Source organism: Centruroides vittatus, unplaced genomic scaffold, assembly GCF_030686945.1.
Source record: "Centruroides vittatus isolate TY-2023 unplaced genomic scaffold, ASM3068694v2 contig_634, whole genome shotgun sequence".
NCBI classification, from domain to species: Eukaryota; Metazoa; Arthropoda; class Arachnida; order Scorpiones; family Buthidae; genus Centruroides; species Centruroides vittatus.
In genome coordinates this window covers 441,039-459,405 of record NW_027122389.1, presented here as the reverse complement: position 1 = coordinate 459,405, position 18,367 = coordinate 441,039, and the positions used below count along the sequence as shown (strand labels likewise).

Sequence of the window (18,367 nt, the reverse complement as noted above, 5' to 3'; positions counted from 1 at the left end):
ATACATTGAACACATTTCCTGTAAAGTCACTTTGTGAAAAGACAGCTAAGCTAAGCTATTGATACTTTAAGGTAGCCACTATAGCACTAGTGCAGCAAGATTCATAATGGCTGAAGACAGAAGTTAAGATGGCTGCCACCGTAAATTATATGCATATTATGTACTATACCTCAAATAAAAAGATTTGACTAATTTGTGCCAAAATAGGCTACCTGTTTTTAATTTGGCATGTAAAAAATCATTTGGCACATTGACTACTTTTTGGGCTACATAAATGATTTCATCGTTTGTTTTTGATTTATTTATCATTTGTGATATATACCGTTACCAACTTATGTAAGATATATTCCTTTGCTATAATCTCATTCTGGTTTTCATTTTTCTCAATACTTTTATACACAATAAAAATTCTCTAACTCAATGCTCCAAGGGGAAAGAAAAAACTTCCAACTTACAGATGATTCGAGTTAGAAAACAACAGAGTAAAAAATGTCGATTCTGGATAGATTTGTACTTTTACTTCTTTTGTATTATATAAAGAATCTTTGATAGTTTTTCTTTTGTTTTAAACAGCCCTGTAATACCTTTCAGCAAAACATTCACAGAAACCAATGGAATCAAACAGTTTTGCGGGTACCAATACATCTTGTTGAGGTAAAGAGAGAGAAGACCTCTTGTTTTGGACTGAAACACTATCTGAAAATTGGTATTGGAAAATAGATATCCTAACTGTCTAATAATTTCATGGATATCTTATAATTAGGATCACTTTGGATAGAATAAACATTAAAATTTGAGTCAGGGGAGTTGAAAGTAACATAAATTGGTGTCAGGAAACCACGAAAAATTTCAACTTAGAGAAAATTTGAGTTAAGAAATTCAAGTTGGAGACGTTAAATCTCTATGCTGTTTCATTGAGACCTATCGAATGCTTCATTTTCTTTGTTAACAAAATATCAGTTACAGACATTTCAGTCAGAGAAGTCTTACTGTATTTTGTTTTCATTAATTACTAGTCTTTGATTAAGACTAAATGAATACACTCAAACTTGTTTTTGTGTGGTCTTTTTTGTGCGATTTTTTATATGTGCAATGTGTTTCGTGCAATTATTTTTGTGCAGTATGCCAATTTGATTGAAATTCATATACACAAAACATGTTTGAGTATAGTTCCTATTTTTGTTTCTTCCTAACTGGAAACAGAAATCCTGAAATCAGAAACTCAGCTTTACAACAGTGTTGTCAAACTTTTCTAGCTAAAGACTACCAACTTTTATCAATTTTTTTGAGACTCACTTCCAATATAATGGATGATGCATGATGCACACACAATAATTTCTCATCAGTCTTACTAAGTTCATTACTGTTATGCAAATATTATGTAAAAAGATATTTAAAGTAATAAAATTTTAGAAACCTCAAACTTATTCTAATTGAAACTTTATTAATTGCTGTTTTATCTTTTGATTTTTCTGCAATCTGGTGGTTTTTTCATGGGTTGATTCCATTTTGTGGGATATGCTTTTATATAGCATCAAACTTCCATTCCCATTCTTCATGAAAAATTTCCATAGCTTAAAATTTCATTATAATCTGTTATATATAACTCTAATTTAATTTTCGTTTGTTAGTCAATTCATTTCTTTTTATTTCTTTTCTTGTAGGCTATTTGTTTCCTCTAGTGAAAACTAATAATCAACCCCTAGGAATTCTGGCCTTTTTGTGCTCTCAGAGCGGTAAAGGGCCTAAAACTACAAAAAAAAAAAAAAAAAAACCCCTAGGAATTCTATTCAGCTCTTTTATAAATATATTTTACTTGAACAGTACTTTATTACTACTATTGAATTATTAAATCACTTTACACTTTGATTAAAATTTATTTTGCTTATCCTATATATCAGGGATGGGCAACCTTTTTCTATGTAAGGGCCGCATTTTAAGACTTTTGAATTGATGCGGGCCGCATACAAGAGAAAGAGAAGAAATGTTGGTAAATCAGAATTATTTATTCGTATATAATTAGAAATTAGCATAGGTATACTTAATTTACCTTCTAGAACTGATGTAAACGTAATATATTGGAAATATTTGGTTAAATATTCGTCACTGCTAGTTTTAAACTAGTTCCGATGTGTCTGTTAGCCGGTTTCTTGTTTTAATTTTTACTAAATTCATTGCGGGAAAAACTATTCACATACATAAGTTATAAAAATAACGTTTGAATTTAGTTGCATACTTCCTTCAGCTGGGAAATTGATATATTTATTCACATTTTATGCGTCGCGGGCGGCAAAATACATGAATGCGGGCCGCATGCGGCCCCCAGGGCCGCAGGTTGCCCATCCCTGCTATATATCATTACCACAAAGAGAAACTTCATCTATTTTGAATATACATTAATTTAAAAAAAAAAAAGAGAGAGAATATAAAGACATTCTAGACTACTATTAGAAATCAAAACCTATAACAAAATAAAATAATGATCATTTCAAAAGGAAAAAAAAAAATCAGTGAAGCCAGAGTAAATAACAGTTATTGTCAGGGAATTAAAAAAAATTTAAATAATAAATTTGAAGGAGATTTGAAATTAATTTTGAACATGATGATACATTGAAACTCCTTTATAAATGCTATCTAATGAAAATAAAATGCAAGAAAACAAACCATAGAATTCAGACTATAATGCACTTGTTTGTAAATGATGAATTAAGATAAAAGAACTGTATTTTTACACTTTAATGCACTGTTAATGATAAATTAAGTAGGAGGGTTAAACATCTTTTTGAAGTGCAGATAGTTTGATATATGAAATGAAGCTCCATTATATGTTTGAGAAAAATTTTCGAAGCAAAAAGAACTGATTATTCATCTTATGTGTTGGGTTTGATTACAAAAAGATGTTCATGTTTTACTGATAATTTAAATTAATGTACCAATTTCTGGCTTTCTAAAATTTGAAAGATTAAAACAATGGAATATTCAACAATAGAATTTTTCAATCTTCATTTGACTAAATGTTGATTTTAAGCAAAAAAACAAAACTGAAAATAAGAGCTAGTATTGAAAACATTTATTAAAACAACAACAACTAGACTTACGATGAAGAAAACATAGGTAATGAGGAAATGAATGAATCTAATAAATTGCATAAAACTTGCAAACTAGTTAGGATATAAAAAAAAGATCATGGCTATAATACTTATAAATTACTGATATATTAGACACTAGCATAATTGGCAATGCATCCACGCAGAAAGCGGCATCCGGGCTGGGACGATTCTTTTCTTCCAGTTTAATATAAAATTATTAGCGAGGTTGAGGCCGACGTTTTAAGCACGAAAATGTGTACGGCAGATGTTTGGCGCCTCTTTCCTGTAAGCCTAGAAGTTTGACAATGGCATTTGGAAAGTCAGTGCAATCATGCTCGAACATTCCAAATGCCATTGTCAAACTTCTAGGCTTACGGGAAAGCAACGCTCGACGTTCGACGTACACGTTTTCGCATTTAAAACTTCGGCCTCAACCTCGCTATTCATTGTATAATTTTGTCGAATGGTAATTTTTTGTAAATCAATTGAAGATACAGTCTGGAAGGTCTGGTTGTCAAAGGTTTATATTCTGGAACACGTGAAGTTAATAAATGGTGGTTACCAAAGATATTTCGGACAGACTGTGTCTTCAATTGATTTATAAAATTATTCAATTAAATTACAGGTACTCCTCACTTTATGACCGAGTTCTGTTCCGACGACTACGTCGTTAAGCGAATTGGTCGATAAGCGAGGAGCTTGCGCCGGGAATGTAGGATCGTCGTAAAATTATACAATTATGCAACAAACTTCAAATTTATTCATAAAAAGACTATTATAGTACGCACAAGCCTATTATAGTACGCTTAGTGTGCATGTCACCATTCGCCACCGACCGACACTCGAGCAGAGAAAGGGGATTCCCCGAATTGCAGGTCGAAACTCGATCGGTCGTAAGTGCAAACGGTCGTTAAGCAGATAGGTCGTAAAGTGAGGAGTACCTGTATAATTATTAAATTTAATATGAGACGGCACCTAATGCCACCCCATAGGGTCAAATTTATCAGTAATTTATAATTATTATAGTCACTATTTAGCCCGACGTCGTATGGCAGTTGTAACTTTACTGTAATGTATCAAATTTCGTAAAGGTGTTTATATTTGTAAAAAAAGATCATTTAGAATATATGCAAAAAACAAAATTTCAATGCATTTCAGATATTGAAAGAAATAAACAGTACAATAATAATTCTACTAATAAAATTTGTATGAGTTTATACAAATTATATTAGGGGAAAATAAAAACAACAGCAAGAAAGAGGAAAGAATAAATAAAGAAAAATAATATAAAATGTAGTCTATAATTTATAAAATTAAAATGGAAAATAAAATATTCTTATGAATTTAAAAATATTTACAATTTTAATGAATTCTGGTTTTGATTAAATTTCAATTAAAAAATCTTAAACATAAATATTAAATTAAAACTAAATAAAGCTTGCTTAAATTCAAATAGTTTAGTTGATTTTAGTATCATCGTTAGAAATATGATTACTGAAGAACACAAAATTAAAACAATTAGAGCATTTAAAGGATACAGACAATATTCAAAGACATTAATAACAAAATAAAAGAAGAATGTTTGAATTTAAATTTCTTTCATTGTCTTTTTTCTAATTTAATACCCAAAAATTAGTTAAATAGTATGTAATTGTAATTAATAGTATACATGCATGTATATGGTTATTCTTCATACTGACAAATTAAACACAGAATTTAAATACATATACCGTATTTTACGGACTATAAGGTGCACTTTTTTCTTTGAAAAATTGCCTCCAAAATTCAGGTGCGTCTTATAGTCCGTAAAATACGGTAATTCTAAAAAATTTTCAGTTATTCTAACAAGAGTATTCAAAAGAAATATCGACAATAAGCAATATTACTTTTTTAACATCAAAAATATTATTTCTTTATTTTTACAATATGAAACAAAAATCTATTAAACAATAATAAAAGTACACCCAAGCCCAGGATTATATTGACCAATTTCATTAATGAAAATTAAGACTATACAAAGTTTGAGTCCTTTTGCCTATTTTTATCCTTTTTATTCCAGTCCAAAAACCACAAAAACAGCCGGCAACTCGAAGTAAAACTTCTAAAAATAACAGATGAATACAATCAAAAAACTTACACACAATTAAAAACAATCTCGAAGTTGGCCCTTTTTTGTAGTTCATTAATGAAGTTGAATAATAAAAGTAAAAAGATTGTCCTTAATCTATAAAATCAAAACACTATAACAATTAATTCTAAACACCTTACTTAGATAATCAAAATTTTAAATTTACTCAACTGCAGACAATCCAGACATTTTAATTCCTAACCCATAAAAGTTTCCACGAAAGGCCTTACTTTAATTGCTATTTATAATTCAGTAGCATGGAAAATCAATACTTTCAATAGAAATTATTTCTTGTAAAAAAAAAACAAATTATGTAATAAATCTTCCCAATCGGAGATACAGAAAGCATTTCCAAGACGCAAGAGAAAAAATCAGAAATAGCTACAAAATTCTAAACACACTCAAAAACTGGAACTGTTGATTAAAAACATTTCACACCTCTTATACTTACTCCAGCACATAAAATTTAATGAATGCACAAATGTTTTGGCCACTTTAAGGGGCCTTCGTCGGGCAAGAAAGCCGTTTTTGTGTGTCGAACAAGATACGGAATATTTACAAAATAAGACGTTCCATACATGCAACGACACAGTTTACAAATTATTCAATTTTGCTACAAAATTCATTTTAAATCTGCAACTTAAAAGCTCGTGTATAGGCAATTCGGAAATTTCCAAATCCGAGTCTATAAAACTGTTAACTTGAATTTTTTTTTACATATTACAATATATTTCTGAAGGTCTGAGTTCAGTTTTTTTAATTTAATCTTTCTTTTCTATTGGCCAACATCATATTTATATTACTAAAATAAAAATGATGGTACTTTAAATTGCAAATTAATTAAAATCAATGGTTATCAATCATTGTAAATGGTTTGTCGGCATTCTTAGTATCTTTTTAATTTATAAATTTTTAGGGATATATGAAATTTTCCATTTTCATGAACATGTGTAGACTAGAAAAATTTAAGGAACACTGGTATAGTTAAGATAATTAATAATTTCATTTACAACATTAAAATTCTGTAAAGTTGTTATTTTGAATATTAAAATTTTACTGTCAATACAATTAAAAGCCAAGTTCTTTAAAAAATCTTTAGACAAATGTTTCAAACAGGGAAATAAAATGTCTATCAAAACACATTCTTTCCAAAAACATTTTAACTGATGATCAGGGCTGTCTATAACAATTGTGGAATTCTGACTAAAACTTTTACGCATGACCTGGCTTTGCCTAAATAACCCGCACAGATTAAAGTTCTCGGAGCAAATACAGAATTTGACTTTCATCCACTCATTTAACATAGCAATATCCAATTCCAATGCCTTAATGTGTCACCAGATTCAAATTAGATTAGCCTGCAGTGGTACTTTTTGATTCTTCCTTGACATCACCAATATAGACTCTCACTATGAATCCTTAACACATCTTTCACAAGTGGACATGTTGACATGACCAGAAGAACCAAAACTTGTGAAAAGAAACAAAAATTCATGTTCTGTCAAATATCATTCTTTCACAAATAATTTTATTAAAGATTGATTTCTGCATTTGTTTGATTTTCGGTTGATTTGAATCGATAATATTGAAGCTATCACACAGCACTACACAAGGTCAACAGTATATGAACATTTACTAATCTGTGTTTGTGCCACAGATTCCTAAAGGTGTGTATATAAGGGTAGATAATGTATGCAGTATGCATGTACAACACATACCAACTATAACTCTTGATTGCTTTTAATATATCCGAACATTTTCAGATAGAAATAGACAAATTGGGATATTCCAGGATAAAGTTTTAAATTGGGAAAACGTATTCCAAATCAGACAAACCCCAAAAACTTGGAATGTATGGCAATCCTATCTGTGTAGACCACAAATGATCTAGCAATTGAGGCTTATGTTATACACAAACATCTCTGCTACCGAAAACTCTCTACGGGTGCGACTATGCAGACGCAAGAGAGCGAATTTTCCGAGCGAGCGAGAATGTGTGGCGAGAAGAAGCGAGACGCGATAAATATCAAAACCTGTCAGATATGTGCGAGAACCAGAAATTCGCTCTCGCCAGCATTATTTCTCGCTTCTCGCTTGTGCACATTTACCTTTGCAAAAACTAAATCGCTCTAAATTCGCGTCTGCATAGTCGCAGACGCGAATTTAGAGCGCCTTAGGCTATGTATGATGAAACATCGAATCCTTATATAAAAGTATTTAGAACAAAATTCCTCCTTTCCAGAATGACGCAATCACTTTAATTTAAAAACAATATAAAATCTGAACTTTTACAATTATCCAGTTGTCATTTGCAATTTATTATCGTTGCTTTATAATGCTGTTATATCATTTTGCTTTATATACCAATTATTAAAAGCTTAATCAGCAATTTTAATGTGTGAAAATGAAATAAATTTGTAGAATATGTAAACTGAAAATAAGATCTAATAGGTCATATCTGATAACTGATTATAGTTATAACTTAATAAATAAAAAATGTAATTAAAGAAACTAATGAATGACATGCAAGCTGCTTAATTACCAATTGATAACTAGTTATAAATTTTCTACTAAATACTTTACTACTTTGAACTTTACAACTCAAATTTATAATCAATTACAGACAGATTTGTTAATTTATATTACTATAAATACAATTCAAGCAGCTTTTCTAAGAGTAAAATCTTCTTATAAAACAATGTAACACCACTATATAATTCCTTACCTAAAACTTATTAAATTTAGAAGTTTTTGCATACCTTAATATTATCAAGATTAATTCGCATTTTCAGATTTTATCATTCAAAAAACCTTTCAACCCCAGTGATCATAAAACAAACTTCTTTCAAATCTATTCTAAATATTCCAGACTCTAAGGGTCTTAAATCAAAATGCACCTGAACCTGTTACCATGTTGTTGAAAAAATGAAAAATCGTGAATGTTTTCGAACTTAATAGTTCTTCAGACGAAAAACGGAAGTGACAAAACACAGAAAAATAGAATCGAATGCGCATGTCCAACACAACGATTTTAACGAGACATCTGTTCAAATTCCGTTTAAACTTTGATGTTCTAATTTTCTGCATTTCGTCATTTCCGTTTTTCATCTGAAGAACTATTAAGTTCGAAAACATTCACGATTTTTCGTTTTTTCATCTTTTCGACAACACCGGTAACAGGTTTGGGTGCATTTTGATTTCATCCCAGTGTTTTGTGGAAGTAGAAGTTTTTCTAAGGGTCTTTTTTTTAATGATAAGATCTAAATATGAGTGTCAATCTCAAAAACATTCAAGGTGTTAGAAAAAATTTATAAACGAGTTTATTTTAGTATGGTTACTTCTTGTAAAATTTTTGCACTTTTGAGCTGTATACCCATCATCAGGACTCAACAAAAGGCTGTTGGAAGACTTTTGATATGAACCTACAGCATGAAAATGCTAGGATTTTCTAAGTTTTCACTCTAAGAAAAGTACCTTTTGTAGCCTAACTGGATGTTTGAGAAGTTTCCTTAACTGTGTTTTTAACATCATTTAGCTGCTTTTTTATTTTTTTAGATATGTAACTGACTATTATCTGATATATCGTATATTGAAATGTTCCTGATATACCAGTATCAGTTCATTTTGCAAACTGATACCCTCTCTCCTTTTTTTTGATGCATATCCTTCACATTGTTTTGCTATGTCAGGCATTCAAACATGGTGATGGATATACTGTACTGCAAAACAGTCTAACCCATGGTAGAGAGAGTATGTGATTTGCCACCAACAACCACATGATGTATAGTTGTTCTCACTTTTGGCAAGTGCCAACTTGGTAGGTTTGCTGCTTGTAAGAAACTGAACACAAATATCTTTTTATACAACAAGAATAAGCAAAATCACCTTCAGTTTACATTATGATTGGTTAAAATTTGTCACAACCAAAGTACATTTTCTAAGTTTGTCTAATCATCTGATTTATATTGTGTTTTTAGGCTCCATGTTGTTGCTCAAGCAAAATGATATGATTATTGTTATGCGTATTCATAAGATACGTAACATACGACAGTAGGCATTGATATTTTGTTCTTAAATTTGTATATAGGACTTTGAATTAGAGTTAGTGCATTGTTCAGGTAAGTTCTCTATATATTCTCTGATGCTAGAAATGCTTTGTGAAGCTACCAAATGCTAATAATTTTTCTCTAGAAAGTGAAATGAAATTTTGCATAAGTAATGATGATAGTAAATATTCATTTGTTTATAAACAAAAATCAATTTTTATTATAATTAATAAAGATATTTATTGAAAAGTTCAGATCCAAAAACCATAATAAAAAATTCTTAGCACAATCTTATTTTGACCAATCACACAGCAGTGTAATGATGCTTTTGCTTAATCTGCTTGTATAAAAAAATTCTCAAACCAGACATGTTTTCGGCAAACGACGGGCAACGTCAAAACAATGTTGACAGGTTGTATGATATTTCAAGCCAGTTGGAAATTTTTTTCCAATCTGGAGATTTTTCTGTACTATTATAAATTTATTCAAGATATGTTTAAATTTTTTTTAAACAGAGGTAGAGTCCGGGCTAGACAGACCTGACAATTATAACTGCCCAGGATCCGAATCCAAAAAATCCTATAGATCTATCTGTATACTTTTATTTCTTTACATTTTAATTTAAATGATTAGTAAAGAAAGTGAATATTCTCTAAACCAATCAGCTTTCAGGTTACATTTATCATTGACACTTTCAGACTACGGATAAAAACAATTATTGGTATTGAATCACTTGGAAAATTATCAGTGTCAGATTGTTCGGCAGAATTCAATATCTCTCTATTTTTTATTGACTTTTTTTTAAATCAAAAATGTTTTTCATGCAATATACTAATTTAAAGTCTTTCAAATCAAACAGAAAACATAATTATGAAGATAATTTTTTAACAATTGCTAAAATTTATGTTCCTAATAAAATAAAATTTGAATTTCTATACAAGCAAGCTATATTAATTACAAAATTAGAAAAAACAAATAAGCTTTCATCATAATTAAAGTATAGATTTCTTCTTTTGTAGATAATGTAACATAACATGGAAACAAATGATTTTTAAAATAATTTTAAGCTATCATTATTAAATTCTTTCATTAACTAAGTAAAATCAGTCTCTAAAATTACTCCTTTCAAACATAATAATCAATAACTCAAAAATGGCTTTTAACAGAAAAGTTATTATAATAAACTAAGATTTAGTTTAAAGGTGATAAATGCTTTTATTTAGAATTTATTCAGCAGAATTTCATAAAAGAATTAAAAGAGTTAGAATTATAAATATTAGCATTATTCTATTGAGAAATCTTTAATTAATTATGCAAGAAGAATGATTGCATGATATTTTTTTTATTTTAATTTCAAAAAATATTGGCATTAGTTTGAGTTAAACATATAAGATTTGCAGAAATTCAAAATACTGATGCAAAAATTCTCTTTAAAACTGCTTAAGAAGTTTTCAAAACTTTGAAGGTTTTAGTTATCAAATGGATATTATTTCAAAATATCTGATATGGAATCAAAAATTTAAATACCATTAACATAAAAAACAAACTTTCAAAAGATGTCACAAATGCAAAATAATCACCACTAAAATACTTTGACTTTGCTTAAGTATTTTTGATTAAGAAATAGGCATCAAAAGATTCCTACCGAATAAAATCATTTGTTCTAACATATCTCGGTATTACTAGTCGTTATACTCGACCACTAAATACTTTCTTCAAATTCTCGTTCGCCATCTTCACTTTTGGAGCATCCAATATTAACTTACAATAATGTAATTTTTTCTTTTTTGTTGCTAGAAGAATCATACATAATGATAATTAGCCTATAGATCACAAACAATTCTCTTAGTAATAAAAGAAAAGATAAAGTCATTTGCCACAAACAAATACTGTATTGCAAAACAAGTGTTTGTATCCATAAAATGTCATTTTGCTACAATTTTATTACAAAATAAAGTAAATTAGTATTTTAATTTTAAAATTTTAAAAACATAAAAATATAAATCTCTCTCAATATTATGACATTCTTCTTAAATTTAAACAAAAACTTATTATAAACTTCATTTTTATTATTATATTTAAATATAATCTTGTTCAATGATCCAAGAGAGAACATGTAAGGAATACAATTCCTATAAATAATAACAACAAACATGTATAAAGATAACTATTTTATAAAAATGCAACAGAAAATCTTTCTGTAACAATTAATTCGTGTCATATATGCTATAATTTAAAAATGCAATAATTGCATCATTGCTACTGTGTAAATTTTTATTAAAAAAATCACAGTAAAGGATTTTGAGACTCAAAAGCACAAGTTGCAGACTGAGGTCAAATCTTTAAATGTTCTTTAAAAAAAAATTAGGTTGGTTAATATTAGCCAATAATGATGTTCTGTTATAAGCATTTCGACTTTCTTAAAATAGATATTCGAATCCTATCGCATCGCATGCATCATTAAAAACATTTCCTATATGGATACATTTCTTTATAACATTAAACATTCTGACTAAGGTTTTTATTATTAAAAATATATTTATCTCACAAAATTACTTTTTGAAAGAAATAGTTTATTTTAAGAAGTAAAAATTAATATTAGATATTTTCATAAATTTAATTAAGTAATAAGAATATAAAAACTATATTTAAAAACACCGGTCCAAAAAGCATATTTGTTTTATTCGATAACATATAAGCATCAACAAACCCATCATCAAAAAATGCAATTAAAACTAAATTAATAAAATAGTGACTTTTGTAAACATCACTTTCTCAACATTTTCAAATTTAATAAAATGCATTTGTTTTTGTCGACTCAAAGATCTTCATAATAAATTTTCTATTACTTATATGAAACCGGTACTTTTACATAATATTTTTAAGAGATAACACACTTCAAAGCTGAAAATTACTCTTTCCAAAAGGATTACAAAACTAAACCTAAGCATAAATGACAAATCCCTTTCAATATGGTAAAAGCTATGGCCTCTGATGCAATTGACAATAGTTAACAGTCAACTACCCAAAAACAACACTTAGTAAGAGAAGAAAATTATTTTAACCTGCAACTTAGGGTAATCACCCTAACATGGTTGGAAAGGTGTTTTTTTTTTCTAATCACACTTCACTTCTATTATAATCCTACAAAAGTAACTGAATATTACATAATTTGTTAAATAAAAATTATTATAACATAAATAAATCTAATTCATATTAATAAAGAAAATATAATCATCATCAAATTCAATTTTTCACATATAAATTGATAGGTGTGCGATCGCAATATTTCCCGTAGGATTAATACGAATTATTTCCATATAACGGAGAGAAGTTATTCGTAACGACGAAAAGTTGCACTAAATGCAGGAAAGAAGTAAACAAATGCACATTTATGCTTGTTAATTGTATGATTTGAAGAAAGTAATAATTAACATATTCGCTTACAATTATTAGATAATTTATAAAAGTAAGACAACACACTAAAAGATTACTGATAATATTAATTTCTCAAATAATAATAGGTAAAAAAGATTACGTTAATTAATAATTTGCTTAAATCGGTTAATTTGGTTAGAAAAATGCCGTTTTATTTTAGCCGCACAAAAATTATATAAAATAATTATCTTATAATTCGTATTCCTTTCTTAAAAATAATAGATAGTGAAGAAACAAACACGAAGTGAAACGAATATAAACTAAGAAAGTGGGTTACTTAATTAGTATGTATACCTACAACTTTATTGTCAAACAATATTACAATACGCGTAGGATTAATTTATCGAGAAATAAACTCCGCAGCACATTTAAAAGCAGAATATGGAAATATTTTTAAAAATTCCTATAAAATAAAAATTGAAGAAAAAACAATAACAAGTTTTACTTTCTATCAAATAGGAAAACAGTCTATTTTGGGTCAATCAATCAATTAAAAGTATTTGATACACGTTTCCTCTAAGGCAACGAGCAGAGGCTAAAGATATTGACGTATCAATTATACAGAAAAAACTAAACAAAATAAAGAAACTGAACGTTAAAATAGTTTGATATTTATGAACAAGAAATACACACGAAATAATTAGCATCAAACTCAAACCTACTAAATACATCAGTTTGGTGTGTCTAGTCCTAAAAAAACAGGTAGTAATTATGTTATCATTGCTTCATGTTTACTACACTTAAAATCATGTCTTGTTATCATTTTAAAAATCATAATATCTTCCATTAAGTGATTAAATTTTAACTCTGTCATCTCAATTAACTATTTTTGAATTTATAATCAGGCCTAGAAGTGAATTTTACGAACATAATCAACATTTTTATATTTATCTATACATTCCATATTAAAGTTTAAAAATTAATCAACTTATAAATTATAATTAATCACAATATAAAATTTATCGGAAAATAACAGTGTGTTATATGTATATTTTGAAAAAATAGTAGGCTTAATGTAGATTAAATTTATCAATTTATGCAATAAAAAAAAATATATCTAATCAAACCAAAACTTACTGAATGAATATAACAAAATATTAACATTAACAATTAAAATTACAGGTTTAATCTATAATACTTATTTTTTAATCAAAAAATTATCAATCACATATGTCAATTGTCAATGTGATATCTTTAGATAACAGAATTAATTGCTGAAAATATGCAATTAAGCCTATTTAGCTTATAAAAATTGTATACATACATAAAGAGATAATACTAAATTAATGAAACTTAAAAACAGTGCTACAATTCTAGAAAATTCTGACAGCTGATAAGCTTATAGTAAATATTTGGCTTCAAATAACTGCCATTATTTTAAAATCCTTTTTAGTTGTTAACTAGAATCCAATTTCACAATAATATTTATAAAATAAACTCTACATTTTAAATATTTCATTTATATTTATTATATATATATATATAAAATAATGAAGAGAAATTATAAACAGATAAGGTACTTAGATAAAGCATGTACTGTACATTGTAATTATGTTGCAGTACTGTTAAAAACTTAAAAAATTCCTTAAACCTATCTCATAAGGGCATTAATAAAACACGTTACATCAAAGTGCAACACAATTAAAGCAATAATTTTGTTATATTTAACATTTTCGGCACAGAGTCCCACACATTTAAACGTTACAAATTCCAAAATTATTATGCATTATTGAATTCTAACTTTCGGACGAAGAGAAATGCTCTGTCTCGGGAACGGTAAACCTTTCCGAGCCGACGTGCCACACGACGAGCACGCTCACCTTTAGACATTTAAACGCCCGAGGACGATTTTTCCTCGGATGCCGCTTTTCGGGCCAACCGGCAAGAGGTTTGCCGCTCCCGCTCCGTCCGAACCCGAGACAATATTTAAAAACTTGTAAACTTACAAAACCGACTCGATTTTTAAACACGCCGCAAACCGCCGGCCTCGCATTCTTATAAATTTAATCCGTCGTCGTCACGCAACGCAAGGATTCCGTAGAATCGACGCAAAACCTCGTCCTCGACAAACGTAAACTAAGATAAAAAGCATTCCGGGAAGAAACAAACAAACCGAGAGAAATTTTTAACTCGAAAATGACGGAACCGCCACGGGCACGGTCTAGAACTTTTTCTACTCGGCCCGTAAGAACCGACGTAATCCGTAAATAATTTTGCATTCCGTAACTTTCCGAAAAGCCGGTCACGGTAATCTCCAAATGGAATCCGAAGTGCCGGAAAGACCGACGGAGCGGTCGGCCGGCCGCAGGCGAGAGGGCGAGAAAGTCGAATCCCACAGTCCGGGTGAGGTAACCGTTGCCCCGGGTTCTGGCAGACCCGGCGAGAAGATCCCCTGCGGACCGTCGGGACGGAGAGCGGGACGAACCCCGGAGAGGCCGGCTTTCCCTCCGGACAACGGAGTAGCATTTAAAATCCAAAAGGGTCAAAACGGAAAACTAACAAACAAACAAAACGTATACGTCTATCGGTAAAATTTTCGGAATTGGGCGTAAAAATAAAATTCGAGAGAATTTCCGGAGGAGCGGGACAAAAGAAAAAAAGGCAGGAGAAAACGGTAAAGGGAGAAACCGGCATCCGTAATAACGTTATCGGTAGGCACAGGAGGCACATCGCCCGGGGCAAACGGCTGCCACATTTCTATTTCTGGTCTATTAATCTGTCATCGAATCGATTCGAATTGGTTGGAAACTTTTATCGCGGAGGAGAGACGATAATTAATTAATCGGAAGGAAATCGAACCCGTGGCTGACGACGGGAGAAGGGAGAGAAAGCGGCGGAAGACGAAGCCGGCGAGCGGAGAGAAGGCAGATAAAAGGGGGAAGGCCGAATTGGAAGTAAAATGGTGGGAAGGACGGAAGCGGGTGGGCCAGAAGATGGGACGGCGAGCGACTTACCCGAGGATTCCTCCGACGTACTTCTTTCCTTCCACCCTCCAAGGGGTTCCGCCATATTTCTCGATCAGATGGACATTCCGATTCAAGTCGTAGGTGCTGGCGCGATTGTCTCTTTTTCTCTTGGCCCGGTTGAAGTAGGAATTGTCCGACGCGTTGGCCTCCGACTTATTGGCCGAGTTCTTGCCGTTGTCCACCTCCATCGCCCCGTTGCCGTCCAGCAATTCGTTCAGATCGACGTTTTCCAGGCCCCGTTGTGTTTCCCAAATTCTCGTCCACAGTTCCAAGGCCGGTCCGTACTGTTCGGGTTGGTACCAACCGATGGTGGGATCCATTCACACGTGCCGATACTTTTCGAATGTCGTCTCGTCGGGTAACGTCGTCGAACGCGCTCGATAACGTAGAAAAAACAAAAGAAAAGGAAACGATCGGTGCGATTTAAAAAATCCGGCGGTCGGTACAGGCGATCGTTTTCAATCCAAACCAAACTCGTCGCTCCGGGACGACCGGTCTCTCGCACCCAACATGCCTCGCCGAACACCCGGCGCGCATGGCGCCCCCGACACTCCTACGCGGCAGCACCGGCTCCGACGCGCGAAGTCGTTTCCGTTTCTCCTCTTTTTCTTTTTTTATAAGATTAAATCTCCGAAACGACGCCTTTTCTCTTCCGTTTCCCACCTTCCGTTTCGTCTTCCGGGTGGCGCGCTGCAAATTCTCTCCGACCCGTGTGACGTGTCCGTTTCCGGATTCTTAAATCGATCCCCATTGACGACTCGTTATTCGATTACCGGTAATTAATCGATTAATAACGTAAAGAGATTTTTAATTGGTCGATTATCCGATAACTCGCTTATCGATTCATATTTAAATTACATAGGAAAACGGTAAAAGGATTCCGCGTGAACGTCCCAAACACCTTTCCTTCCGTTGGGTTGTCGACCGTCTAAACTTATTGCAACTGCGAAACACTTACGTATAATTTTCTTGTTCCGTGCTAAGATGTTAAACTGGTAAAGGATGTCTACCCACGACTGTAGATTGCAATGGTTGCCGTCATCCCCCGCTGGCTTAACTTTTGTTGTTGTTCCAATGTTGTCGAATTGGATTCTGTACGAATGTCTTCTGTGTTTACCGAAAGAACGAGCGAAATCTGGACTTGCGGAACCGTTCGGACTTTTTATTCTAGTTTGGGCGTTTCTACGAAATCTAATATCCGCGAACAGTCTCGTAGATGGAGGTTTGCGTGGTGTAAAGTAATATTATCGAGATCGTTCTTTTGATTTGTGGCAAAATTGTGGGAAAGTGAAGAGTGCCGACGACCGAAATCTTTTGAAACTTCGTACCGTCTGCGTCGGTCGGTCTTCTTTCGTTTGTCAGGTAGTTGGACAAAAATACTTTGTTAGTGCGGACTGTCTCGTTGGGATTTAAATAAAAATGGATGTGAGGACATTGGCGTAGTCGGGGTTTTCTTATGGGGGAACCTAGTAGAGGCTGTAATTTTCTGGGGAGGGGCACCGGGTTAACTGGGGGGGCCATGCCCACCCGTGCCCCTTCCTGGCTACGCCCGCGTGTGAGGACGAAAATTTTTGACGTTTTCTCGAGCAGAACTTTGATTATAATTGCCAAGTACTGCAAAAGATGCGATAACGTACGGTGCGAAATTTAATTAAATATATGAGAAGTTCTCTCCGTTTATGCATCGTTCCTTTTTGGCATTTAAAATGGAAGAATTCGTATTAAGTTTATGATACAAATAATTCTAAATCACCCGGATAACAAAAAATTTTCAGACTTATTACTCAGTTATAAGGTTTTAAATTGAATTGATTTAGATATTTATAATTACATATTAATATATCAAATGAAAAAAAATATTTAGTTTTGCCAGATTTTTGTAAGCTTTCCAGTTACGTAAAAGTTAGATTATTTATATAGTGACAACTCGATGGCTGCCTTGAACAATTTTCTAATAAATTCACATTTGGATATTTATCGTCATAATTAATACAAAAACGAATAACCTTTTTATGCATAATCTTAATTAGTTGCATTAATTTTTCAGTAAATTTTTAGTAAATTGAATATTTACATAACCAAAATATTTAAACATTCATTTGCAAACTTAGTTAATGCTTATATTTTAATTCTGAAGTAATTTTGTGACAATTTAATGCCATATTACTAATACAAGAGTGTATTATCTTTACAGAATAGAAATGAATACAATGTTGGAATCCTTGGTATCCAAAATTGCATGGCATTTTGAGAAGGCAAAGTTCCTACGCACCACCATAAATCCACAGGAAAAATTAATTGAGAAAACCATCTACAATCATATGAAGAACTGCCAATGCATCAACCACAAGGACACTAATTGCTTATTGATGGCAGGTATCTAGCATAGTAACATTCAATCCTAAAACCGTAATACTGTCCATGAAACATACAAACTTGTATTAATTATGTGTTTTATGTAATTATTTTCTTTTTAGAATGTATACATTTATTTTTAAAAATGTAATATAACCTTCCTACGTGTCTGAATTTACAAATTTGAACATAGGCCTGTATTTTATGTAAAAAATAATGTTCTATATTCCAATAGTCTATTTGTTCAGTTGTATGATATCCTGAAGATGGCTCAAAATGTTAGAAAGAATAAACAATTTGCTGGTTAAAGTTCAGTATAATAATAAATATTTTTAACATCAATAA

At 31.3% G+C, this 18,367-nt stretch overlaps 1 protein-coding gene and 1 long non-coding RNA gene across 2 annotated transcripts in view; one reads left to right on the top strand and one right to left on the bottom strand.

Moving 5' to 3' along the window:
- LOC136979746 (terminal nucleotidyltransferase 4B-like) overlaps positions 1-16,220 on the bottom strand; it is an 88,325-nt gene extending 72,105 nt beyond the window's left edge. The window contains exon 1 of the mRNA XM_067275769.1: positions 15,656-16,220. Coding sequence (XP_067131870.1) covers positions 15,656-15,987 — 332 coding nt within the window. The 5' untranslated portion in view covers positions 15,988-16,220. The remainder of the gene's footprint in view (positions 1-15,655) is intronic.
- On the top strand, positions 16,165-18,367 carry LOC136979754 (uncharacterized). Its single transcript, XR_010881439.1, has 2 exons — positions 16,165-16,442; positions 17,862-18,367. It is a non-coding gene; the product is annotated as an uncharacterized lncRNA (long non-coding RNA).